The sequence below is a fragment of the Sitophilus oryzae genome, unplaced genomic scaffold (genome assembly GCF_002938485.1).
Source record: "Sitophilus oryzae breed Bouriz unplaced genomic scaffold, Soryzae_2.0 scaffold_1180_pilon_pilon, whole genome shotgun sequence".
Lineage (NCBI taxonomy): Eukaryota > Metazoa > Arthropoda > Insecta > Coleoptera > Curculionidae > Sitophilus > Sitophilus oryzae.
The window spans coordinates 148,780-162,330 of record NW_022145816.1 but is presented as its reverse complement, the minus strand read 5'-3'; the positions used below and the strand labels follow the sequence as shown (position 1 = coordinate 162,330).

The window sequence follows — 13,551 nt, the reverse complement described above, 5'->3', positions numbered from 1 at the left end:
CTGCAATTTTTGCAAGAGCTTTCTAATTGTGGAGTTCGAGATAAAATCTATTTATCAAATTCCTGACCACTTGGAAATCAAAGTCGTCGAGCTTTTCAACAGCAGTCTTACGTGGTCGTTTCTTCCCAGGTCTGGATATCATTTTATCGGGGTTAGTATTTTTCCAGCCTTTTTTTTATCTTCTGTGTGATTTTTTTTATAGCCGATACGCTAACTCCAGTATAAAGAGATATCCGCTCAAGTTTACGTTTGAGCGGCAACTTAAGCGAACTCTCTGTAGCTTCTTTGTCGCAAACCCTATTATGAACACAAGGAAATAAACCAAATGAGATTTCATCCACGTTTATTTATATTTATTTTAGTTTAGCTAAAATATTTAGGTAAAATGTGAGCTTTTCATTTTAGCCAATATTTAATTTTAATATTCTAATAATTATATTATTATTATTATTCTACTTACCTATATATACACTATATATCTATATAAATTAGCTATTATTTCTCTTGTCTGGCTATGTAGCGTCTTACCCTTAACAAATTTATTCATTTTAAAACACAAATATACGATCAAACTTAATATTAATAATTAAAAACTACGAATGAAAAACATTATAACAAGATAACAAAACAATAAAACACACCTTAACTATTAAATATACGAAAAATATAGGAATAAAGTTTAGGATAACCGGTATAAAATAATGAAAGAAAGTAATAATGATCAAAAGAATGACACAGCCACTGGATGTTTCAATAGTATTCAATATTTCTACTCTATTCAGAAGAGACCGTGAAGTTGGGGATAAAGCTAGCCAATAGGAAAGGCGTAAAAGCCATGGCAACCGCGTGGTAACAAATCCTGTGACGTACTCTCGCCAATCATGTTCGATGAATAGGCGGCCATGCGCGGCGATGCCAGTTTGCCAATGATATCCTTGAAAAATCTTCACCTTTCATAATAAGCAGATTATACAGAATGAAAGAGAAATAAGTTATTAAATAAAACATATCGAACAATATGAACTACGTTAAAATTCCTTAGAAATATACGTCAGAATATATGCTAAACACATTATATATAATAAAAATATATTAAATTTATAGTTCATGTCTGGCAATTTTGAAATTTTATAGATAAACGTGGCAATATCGATTTATTTTTTCTCGCATTCCTTCCGTAGCTTCAGATCCGCTAGTCAAACAGTAATATAGGAAAAAGCATTTTTTTGCGAATAATTTGGTACCACACACTTGGTATTTCGAGTCCAATTGTCGTTATGAACCGCATGTTACAATTTCAAATAAGTCATATGCGAAAATGTCATAGAAAAAGTTGACATATTATATGTCATTTTATTCATATTGTCATTTTCCATCGAATAATGTAGAAATATGCCTATGCTGCCATATAAAAATCAAAAGTTGTAGTCATTTCTGATGAAAGAGGAGGTGACCAAAAACAATTGAATACGTCAATCAATCCTAATTTATGTCATATACTAACTATACCAAATCTCATTTTTTCATCTGAAAAAATAAAAAAAGTTATGGGGGTGAGCCACTTTTGAGACGCACCCGGTATATTGAAAAATAATTTTTTGAGATTTAATATCAGAAGATCGAAGTGAGAAAATATCCCTTACATATTTATTTATTTTCATAAATACTTTTTGTCAAAAATGATTTTATTTTAGAGATAAAAAGTTTGATATTAGAAATGTAAAGATTTTATAAGGAATGTAAATCTATAATAAGAAATGGAGGATTATTTATTTATTATATTAAAGTTGTTTTCAAATTTCGGTATATTCATAAGTCCATTAAAGTAATTTTAATCGACTGGATGAATTATTATAAAATATTAATGTGCCAAACCAAACTATAATTGTATACAATGTAGACCTCTAGAAACATATAATGCCAAACTTAGTCCTATGACGGGAACTCTTTATCTATTTTTACATGTTTTACATGTTAATTATATACGCATTAACTATATTTGCAGGATCTTTTCACATGGACACGGAAAACCGAGAAAACTTCTTACCTTTTAAAGTTCAGCGACCGTATCAGTTTTCAAAAATGCCTACAAATCTTCATCTAGAAGGCACACTGTTCTTAGAGCCAGGTAATTTATTAATTTGTTTTTTTTCTAATTATTGATCCAATTTCTTTTCTTTTAGAATATAAAAGTTCCTTCATTAGATACCAAAACTACGAGAGACCACAACCAGTGCTACCTCATGATCAAATAAAAAGTCCCGTGGAGTTTTCCGATGCCAGCAGCTCAAGTAGTGCTCTTAAGCATCCTTTGATACCATATCTCAGGACGTCAGATATTGAAGAACATCGGCAAAGTAGATCGAGAAGTAGACATAACTCCAGACCATCTTCCAGGTCTGTTTCGCAACCATCACGACCTACGTCAAGATCGTCATCAAGGTCTCCTTTACGATTACATATCAGACCTCCTTCTAGATCATTCTCGAGGCCTTCTTCGAGAACAGAAAATCTTTCAAAATTTAAACATATGGAATCTGACGATGAGGAAAGTAAGTAAATATAATATTTAGTGGCCCACTAGTATATGTACACACAACCAAACTTATATGGAATCACTCTTTATTTCTAATAAAACTCATGCACTTTGTGTAGGTAATGCGAGGAGTAGAAACTTTATTGTTTCCAATTTTGATTTATCTATTGGTGGTACTCTGATCCAATGGGTCGATGTTGCCAAGAACCTGGGAGTTTACCTAGACAGCGGCCTGACTTTCGAACATCACTGTAATAAAGTGTACAAACAAGCTATGTTTAAATTGAAAAGCATGTATAATCTGAATTTGGATGTTGGATAAAGCGACAAAACTTCACCTAATAAAGGCGCTGATATATCCACATTTAGACTATTGTAGTCAGATTTATTACAGTTTTTTGACAAGCTACAACCAAGCAAAAATACAGAGAGTACAAAATGCATCGGCGAGATTTGTTTGTGATCTACAATATAGAGAGCACGTAACTCCTCATTTAATTAAATTGAATGAGCCTAGACTCTCTTTACGTTTTCAATACCTTTATATTATGTTATTATATAAAGTCTATACATACAAAGTTCCTCCATATTTATACAATTTACTTATAAAAAGATCAGAAATCCATAGTAGAGATATTAGATTAAATACTCTTACAGTCCCGCGGCAATATAGTTCAAAATTTAAATGTAGTTTTTCCTATAAGGCACCTTTATTCTTAAACCCAATACTGGATATACTAGATTCACCATTTTCAAGATTTAAATTTGAGATAAAAAATCGTTTGTTTGCTAATTAAAAATAATACATTATTGTCTACTAATTAAATTAATTTAACATCGTTTTAATGATCAGCTGTTTAAAAAAAATATATTCTTTATTGTAATTATTCTTTTGCATTTTTTTTATAATTCGAATTCTAAGTGCAGAATCATTTACTTTTATTTTATGGTGGAGTGGAAGAGTGGCTAACGCCAAACTCCTACCAATTATTGTGTAATATTGTATATTTGTAATATTACTATTTATACAATAAAAATCATTATTTATTATTATTATTATTTATTATTATTATTATTTCTGACTAAATTTCTTGAGGATAAAAACTGGTATACAAATTTAATATATGGCATTTTGTTTTAGATACACATGATAAAAACACTAAATCACCACAATACACCAAAACACTTTTACTTACTACACTACACTGGACGCGCGTTTCGCTAACCATGTTAGCATCATCAGCAGATGATTATAAACTAGTTTATAAAGACCAGATTAAGTAAACTAGTTTATAAAGACTAGATTATAAACTAGTTTATAATCATCTGCTGATGATGCTAACATGGTTAGCGAAACGCGCGTCCAGTGTAGAAGTAAAAGTGTTTTGGTGTATTGTGGTGATTTAGTGTTTTTATTTTGCTGTGTAACACCAAAGGTTCCAACCCTCAACTGTAATACACATGATAATAAAGAATAAACAACTCCTGCGATTTATTTTCTTTTGAATTTTGTGTTAAGCAGTAAAATCACGATTGTTTGGTAACTTTCATTCGATCCAAAGTAATTAAAAAATGCCTTATGTTGGATTAACAGTTGTATAGAGGGGAAAAATTATTGCTCTCACCGAACAAGAAATGCTCCAAAGAGACGTAGCATAGATAGTAGGCGTTACCCAGGACGTTGTATCGAAAACATATGCAAGGGACTTGGAATTAGGAATACACAAGGATAGGACCAGACAAAGTCGTCAAAGAATCACAGCTGAACAATAAGACCGCATTGTGTGCCAAATTGCTAGAATAAATCAGTTGAAACCATAAGAAAAAGGCTTCGTGCTCAAGGGTTTTACAGTAGGAGAGAGTTACGGATCCCACAGTTATCTCGGCAAAATAAAGCTGACCGGCTAAATTGATGCCTTCACGTAATGTTCTGGGGAGGTATTACACTAGAAGCAAAAATTGTTACCACTTCAACAAACTTTAACGGGTCGGAGATATGTTGATTTGGTGCTAGAACCAATTGTTAGTCTTTGGAAAGCTGCAATTGGGGATAAGTTTAACTTATTGTACGATAGTGCACCTCCCCATACCAGCAGAGTGACTAGAGAATGTCTTGAAACGGAAGATGTCATAGTTTTGGACTGGCCTGCATGTTCACCAGATCTAAACCCTATCGAGCACTTGTGGGACTAGCTCAAAAGAAGGGTTAGAGCTCGTCGAAACAATCCAGGAAGTCTTGCACATCTTATTGATGCAGCCTTACCAGAATGGGAAAACATACCCCAAGACAACGATGATAATTTAATAAGAAGCATGCCAGTGCGGATAGAAGCTTGTATAAGGGCTAGAGGTGGTATCAAGGAATATTAAAATTATCAATTTTTTTTTGTTTTTACTTTTTGGCCATTAAAAATTTAAATCTTAATTTCGTTTCAGAAACCAAAAAAATACCATTTTGTTTATTTTCGGAATTGATTATTTTTTTATTGCTATATGGATTATTTTTCATTAAAAGTCATTAGTAAGGACCGAGTTTTATTCATAAACACAAAATTTTCATACATCTGAAAAATTATGAAAAATAATAGATGATTCCATATAAGTTTGGTTGTGTATATTTTCAAATACACACAGGACAAGGATTATATGTAAAAAAACCGCTTACGTACAATTTTGGCAGTTTACCCGCCCCGGTAAAGTTGTTCGAGTAGAGATGTAGATAAACATTTAGATCCACTTACTAAAAGATGTCCAATTTTGTACCTTTTAGTAGTACTTAAGACCAGTGACGGGCGGTGGGCAAATATCTAATATAATAAAGAAATTTGGGTATATACCTGATATATACCCAAAAGATGTAGGGTATACAGGGTGCTACAAAGATATGAATAAATAAAAAATATAATATATTATTTTTCAGCCTTTCTAAAAAGATTATTAAAAATACAAGAATTAGCATTTACTTTAGATGGTCTGTACTTACTTGGCTATAAATATCGTAATCTTATACAAGATGTTCAAAATTCTACGCCAAACGTTCTAAAATATAAAATATATTTTCTTTGCTTTTTTTTAATGAAGCACCCTGTATATTATTTTTCTAATAGATGGAGAATTAAAAAATAAACATTTTTGGCATTTAGAGTATTTAATTTTTGAGATACAGATACAGATATTCGCCATTTATAATTCATATGGTATTTTCCGTAATAAAAAAATAATAAAAACTTTTATTATAGACACCAATGATTTTTATCTGGTATTTTACCGTCGTTGAAAGAGATATATGAAAAATACCAAGAGTATCTGCGAAACCCTTAAAAAATTTGAAATACTCCATAAATACAAAACAAGTTCATTTTTTAGTTTTCCATCCAGTAGAAAAATAATATACAGGGTGTTCCAGAAAAGTTTTTTTTTATATTTTAGAAAGTTTGGTGTAGAATTTTAAACACCCTGTATGATTAAGATTACTATTTGTATAGCAAAGTAAGCACAGAGCATCTAAAGTAAATACCTAATATTATAGTTTTGCTTTTAGGGCATTTCTTGTATTTTGAATAATTTTTTAAGAAAGGCCGATAAAAATATTTTTTCTTTATTTATTTATACACCTATATACAGGGTGCTAGAAATTCGCGGTACGAGCATTGGTATTTCGGTAACCGTAATAGATACGAACATAGTTAAATTGGGGCAAAGTTTCGCTTTGGAATGTTCACCAAGATGCCTTCAAAAAAGGTTTAAAAATGTCAAGGATTGCTGAGTTTTTTTGGAAAAAAACGGATTTTTTTGAAAATCAATTTTATTTTTTCCTGTCGTTACTATTTAGATAATCAAAAAACAACTAATTACACATTCCCATAGCCACTTTATTAGGGCTATCTGACAGTATTTTTATATTTTGAAATTAGCTGATAATTTGTGAGATACAGAGGCCAAATTATTTTTTTTAAATACGGACCTGCATTTTTTATTTCAGATTTTGAAAGAACCCCGTCTCCTGAGTACAATGATATGTCACATTTAATTTTTTTTGTTTCGGACATTTGAACACAATTTATTAAAAACTTCCAAGTCCGGTTCTGTTCTTTTAAATATTTAATCTATTCATCGTTACAATATTGATAAGCTGTCAAACTTAAAAATCACGTGGGGTAAAACATTGATATAATATAAACAATCTAATCATTTCCCCGAAAGATGGATTGGAAATGGTAGAACAGTATAATGGCCAGCGAGGTTCCTGGACCTGTCGACAAGGGGCGGGGGGGGGGATATTACTTGACGTCACTTGTAAAAGTAAAATGAATACATCTCAATATTTACAATAAAGAATACAAAATGCATGGAAGTATAAAAAGAAAGTTGAGAGTTATAAATAAAATTGAACGAAAAATAAATTTGTACAATAGGGAGGGTGGTAACGCTTTCTAACCCTTTCAAACATGTAGAGCATTAGAAACTAGTTTGTAGAAGTTGATTTATTTATAATAACTTCAATTAATATTATGCATATTATTAGATCGCACACTGAGATTTCAAATTTACAATAAAAAAATTAAAAATAATATCTTTAAATTGGTGCCCTGATTATTTATTTGAATCTTCCAATTGGCTCGATTTTCCTTATTCTATATTAATTAGCACTGATAAATATTGTTGCAATGAATATAATCACATTAAATAATTTAAAAAACCAGAGTCGGACTTGAAATTATTTTAAATAATAATTAAATTGTTTTGTTGTTGCTAAGGAAACAAAACCAAAAAAAGTATAAAGTGTGGCATATCATTGTACTCAGGAGACCGAGTTCTTTCAAAAACTAAAATAAAAAATGCAGGTCCGTATTAAAAAAAAATTAAGTTGGCCTCTGTAACTCACAAATTATCAGCTAATTTGAAAATCTAAAAATATGATCAGGTAGCCTTCATAGTGGAAATGTGGCACAATGAAAATGTGCAATTAGTTTTTAGATTTTCTAAAAAGTAACGACAGCAAAAAATATAATTGATTTTCAAAAAAACCGTTTTTTCCAAAAAACTAAGCAATCCTTGAAATTTTTAACTTTTGGGATGGCATCTTGGTGAACATCCCAAAGCGCAACTTTGCCCCAATTTAACCATATTCGTATCTATTACGGTTAGCGAGATATCAATGCTCGTACCTATAATTTGTAGCACCCTTTATAAAGTCTTATTTATTAAAATCAAAACATTTAAAATACTTAATATTACGTAAAATGATCAGAATTTTTTTTATATCATTATTATTGTCGTCAGATTGTAACAAAATTGTGGACGTTTCTTCTAAAACTGAGAATGTGTTTTACTAAAACTGTTTAAACTGTTGTTTTCTGATTTGTTATTTGTCCAATCGAAAAAATCCTATCTATTTCCTATACAGGGTGGTTCAAAAAACATGTGCCATCTTCCGTGGGGAGAGTCCTCACGTAAAAATATAATATATGTTTCATATCAACATAGGTCCGATTCTGCTTTGTTTCGTAGCTACAGGGTGTTAAAGTCTTAACAATCTTTCGATTTATTATAATTTTCTTCCAAGTACTTTTAGTGATTCGAGTGAAATTTTGAGGGTAAAAGTTACTATAAGTATTTTTATGCTAAAAAAGTGTCGATAAATTTATCAGGGACGTGCATATGGGTTATCACTGGAATATTTTTCCAAAAAAAAAAACATGTGCGCCACTGACTTTTTCTTTTGATATGAAAATTGTGTAGGCCGTTTAATACCAATTAAAAGTTACCTCTTGATATTTTGTCGAATTCGGCCTCCTTGATGATAAAAACGCAATTTAATTAATCACATTTAATAAAATTAAAATAAAAATAAAATTAATAAAATACATGTTTTATCTAATTTATTATTAAATATTATTTTTATTAGTTATTATTACTATTTGTTCAACCTACAGCAATTTGAAATAAAAATTAATGGTATTTAAGATAATTATAAAAATCTTAATTTTAAAAATTTTTAACATTCTGTAACTATAAAACTATGCATTTCCATACTTACCCATGTTTATGAGAACTTTTTTTTATATTTTTTTTGATGAGGAATCAATGAGTAATTATTTAAAGCTTTCGCAAGTTAATAATATTAACATTTTTTAAAGGTTGCCATTAGACTTGATTGAAGGCAAATTAATAAAATTGTGTTTATCTCATCAAGGAGACCGAAATCAACAAAATATCAAGAGACAACTTTTAATTGGCATTAAAGTGCTTACACTATTTCGCTAAAAAGAGAAAAGAAAGTTAGTGGCTTACATGCTTTTTTAGAAAAATATTCCAATGATAACCCATATACACGTCCCTGGTGAATATGTCGACACTTTTTTAACTTTAAAATATGTCGCATTTATAGTAACTTTAACCCTCAAAATTTGATTGGAATCGCTAAAAGCATTTGGAAGAAAATTAGAATAAATCGAAAAAATGTAAGGGCGAAGAAGTTTTTTTAAGCGGTCAACTCAAAATTAAAAATAAAAAACTATAAAACAAATTTAAAGGGCGTAAATGTTGTATAATAAAATACAACTAATAATATAAAATAAAAATAATACTAATAGATGGTACGTTACTAATGATAATAGCTAACTTTGATCTGGGCTCTGCAAATGGACAAATGTAGTATAGCAACAAAAGTCTTGTATGACCTGGCTACCAAGATGACCTACCTGCAATTAAAGAGAAAAATAGTGTGAGCAACAATGTCACCAGTTATTATTAAAATGAGGCGAATTTAACATTAAACAGGTTCTTGAAGAGTTTCTTAATATTCCAACATAAAATATACATGTTTAAAAACAATAATATACCACAAAGGCATGTAGTCACACAAACTTCTCACACAGAGAATACACCACACAGGCTAGTCACAAAGACTGTTCTCACACAGAGAATATGCCACCCAGGTTAGTTACAAAGACTATTCTCACACAGAGAATCTTCCACACAGGCGACTGTTCTCACTCAGAGAATATGCCACACAGGCTAGTCACAAAGGCTGTTCTCACACAGAGAATATGCCACACAGGTTAGTTACAAAGACTATTCTCACACAGAGAATCTTCCACACAGGCGACTGTTCTCACTCAGAGAATATGCCACACAAGCTAGTCACAAAGGCTCTTCTCACACAGAGAATATGCCACACAGGCTAGTCACAAAGACTGTTCTCACACAGAATATGCCACACAGGCTAGTCACAAAGACTGTTCTCACACAGAGAATACGCCACACAGTAATGCACAAGTTAATGCTACGGGACTAACTACTTCTCAAGACTAACTACGCTATACAGCGCCACATAGGCTAACTACGCCACACAGGCAAATGCGCCACAAAGGCTAACTGCAGAAAGTAATAAAGCTAAACATAATTCAATAAAGATCAATTTGATAATAATATCGATACACAAATATATTCTTATCTTCTATTAAAGTGACATAGACAAATATAAATAAATCAGTATAACGAAATACTTCAATATCATCATCTGCAAATCACCTTTTCTTTATCAATCAAATATCTTAAAATTTATCTGAGATTGAGAAATTATAATATATCACAATAAAAACAATAAACAGTAACCAACTAGTTGCTCAGTGAGTTAAAATAAACTCACCTTAATTAAACTTCTTATTCAGCACGGCAATGGAACTCAGAACTACCACAAAAACTTAATTAAACCTGAGAAACTTTAATAAATTTAATTTAATAAGCGCGTACCACTTCTTTCTATGCCGCTGTCTAATACTGTTTTAGACGGTGATACTGTATTGCGTGTTATTTGAAACCTTTTTGAAAAGTGTTTTTGTTTACGTTCAGAATTCCATCGCGCCCCGGCTTTTTAAATGTTTGTTTATTTTACGTCAGATAAAGAAAACGTACCATAGAAAAACAGAGTTCACACAAAAATATTAAGAGTTTAACACTCTGTAGCTACGAAACAAAGCAGAATCGGACTTATATTGATATGAAAAATAAATCTTATTTTTACGCGAGGAAACTCCCCACGAGAGATGGCACATGTTTTTTGAGACATCCTGTATATGAAAACGAAATAGGAATAAATTCCTATGTATTCCAATTGCTACGACACACTTTTTTTTGTGCCGTAGCGAGTTTAGATAGAAATTTCAATAAACTGAAATTATAATGGATTTTTCATGACGATTTAGAAATAGTACCTAAACCATTATTTAATTTTGTCCCTGCGATCTGATTTTAAAACAATTTCATAGAAAGATTCAATAATACAATTAATATTATTAGATCAAACTTCTTATTCCATTTAACATTATTGTTTCGATTTTAAAATACAATAATACTTATTTTAAGTTCTTTTCAATTTTAGGTAAGGATCTATGTAAGAACCGCTTTAGGAAGTCCTTTACTTCAGGACCCAAAATTCATAATCTTGGTACAGGCAAAAACAAAGAAATTTCTCAAAGAAATACAGATAGGATTATAAAATATACGAAAACTCTGGCCCCTAATATGGCTGCAAATTTATCAAGCCCTATTATTGCATCTAGGGACCCAAGTCCTAATCGACGCCTAAATGTACGTATTATACATATGCTAATCGCAAAACAATTTCCGATGCACGTGATCAACTTTGAGCGACAAGCGATGGCGACAACGCTTCCAGATTGTAATGGATTTATGAGATGAATCTTAATTTAAAATTGACAAACAACATATAATAATATATCATTTTTTTTTAAGTTTTACGTTTTATTTTTAATTTAATAACTAATATTTTAGTGATTAATTGATTTATTTGTTTTATAGCTTATTTTACTTATTACAGTACATCTGCTGGATCTGTGTCTATGAAAGGAATGCGGACAAAAAACATTTAAATAAACAGCAATATATTTTATACGTCGATTTGACGAGTGCGTCACCGCAAATCGCTCCGCCCACTCATTTTATTGGCTACTTGCAAATTTGTTGAATTTTTATTGATGGGACGCGTCGTCTATTTTTTTACGAAAAACATCGAGAGAATATCGTTTCCCCTCTCACGGATACCCCGTAGCTACAGAACGGACAGACGTACTGTACATATTAGCAAAAACTAGACCATTATGACAGCCCCGGATCTAAGGAAGGGGGCAAACGGGGGCGCCTGCCCCGGGCGCCAGTGTCAGGGGGCGCCAAAATCATAATATAATATGGTTGAAAATAAAAAAAAATTGCTCCACAAAGCGCCTAGTATGCACCTTACGTTCTTCTATCAAGTATTCATTTAATTTTAAAACGTCCAGTTAGTCTAAACTGTCCCGTTTACGAAAAATGCCTACCTATATTTCATATCAATTAAACTTTTAGCCTTTTTTAGTTACGTAATCGAGAGCGCGATTTTTAAATTCATTGGTGCCAACCATGGACATATTCGACGCCGTGCTGACTAACTAGAATTTAACATTCGCGCTGGGGATTCAGGTGGTAGCTCTGCTGTAAAAAAATGTCAAGTTGCCGCATTTATTTATTTATTTCCTGACATTGTCATTCGTTTTAACACTTTAGTTTTGTATTACGAGTTTTTGGGTTAAATAAATAGTGTTTTGATACTTTAAGCTCAAAAATGTTTACTAGCAGACCTTGCAGTCGAACATTGTTCTTTTTAGAACCTCTTTTAAACTAACCTAACTTTTAAACTCATCGCAAATTTATTATCGGAAAGCAGCAGTAATGGTCCTTTATGTCCCTTAACTGTTGTTAAGAAGGTGAGTTCTGTTGATGTAAATAATAGCTGTTGATATATTTATAATTAATTTATTTTTGTTACCTAAAATATTTTGATTAAAAGAAAATATATAAAAGTGGACAACGCTGTGCCGGTCAAGCTTAATGACGTGACTAAAAGTTTATTTGATATGAACTGTATATTTAGATATTTATAAGTTTTTTAAATTAATTTATTTCAAACGCTGGCGCTGGAGAGAGGGGGCGCTATTATCAATTTTTTGCCCCGGTTGGAAAAAATTGTAGATCCGGGGCTGCATTATGAAGATTATCATAAGCGTTATTATGGGTTATTTATTTATTGATGTACATCTTACAAAACCATAAGTTGTAATAACAAGTAAGAGGGTGCTATAAATGCACAAACTAATAATCACAGAATTTAATAAAAACTAACTTAGAAAGTGGTATAATGTGCTTATCAATCAAACTTACTTTTCTGACTGCAGTCAAGGGTAATAAAGGACCTTTATTGTCACGAGGCTACAAGCTCTTTTCTTCGATTGTTTAAATGCTTCGGCATATTTTCAACACACTATTTCAAGAAATCTAATACAAAAACTCGATAATTTAGTTCTTAAAAAACCTTTTTGTGCTTAAAAGTGCAATTTTTAAAAAAAGACTATGAAAATAGGCAAAAAAACGAGAATTACTCACAAAGATTCAACAACAACAAGATATACAAAATAATGACTGACCCTTTAGTTCAGTCACTGGGGATTTTTGCTTGGAAAAAAGTCCGGAAGTTTTGAAAGTTTGCAGGTTTATAGGTTTTGGGGTCCCTAACTAAAATCCATAAAATGCACATTTCTAGACTTGCCGCCGGCGCCGCCATCTTGCCAAGATGGCGCCCAAAATCAGTATGTTGTAAACATCTCGAAAACTATGCGTTTTTTCGCAAAAATTTGATGAGGGCAAAATTAAAGAGAATAAAATTTCCTATAAAAAGGTTCTATGAAAATTTTCGCTAAAGTCAACCGTTTAGGCACAAAATCCGTGGAAATTTTACAATTTTGAGTAAAATATGATAATATGTACAGGGTGGGTCAAATTCGACGCTTTTAAATGGAAACACCCTTTTCTGTAGGAGATAGACAAAAAGTAATATGGGTGTCTGGAGCTCAATTTTTGTCAAAAACAAGATGGTGAAAACCGCATATCGATATCTGTTACCGTTTCGGAGTTACGGGGTGTTTTTCAAAAATATGCATTTTTAACAAATCGCTGTA

At 31.4% G+C, this 13,551-nt stretch overlaps 1 protein-coding gene across 1 annotated transcript in view; it reads left to right on the top strand.

Moving 5' to 3' along the window:
• Positions 1-13,551, top strand: part of LOC115891379 — a 151,565-nt gene that overhangs the window by 109,431 nt on the left and 28,583 nt on the right. The window contains exons 6-8 of the mRNA XM_030911826.1: positions 2,006-2,128; positions 2,184-2,552; positions 10,923-11,131. Of these exons, the coding sequence (XP_030767686.1) occupies positions 2,006-2,128; positions 2,184-2,552; positions 10,923-11,131 (701 nt within the window). The remainder of the gene's footprint in view (positions 1-2,005; positions 2,129-2,183; positions 2,553-10,922; positions 11,132-13,551) is intronic.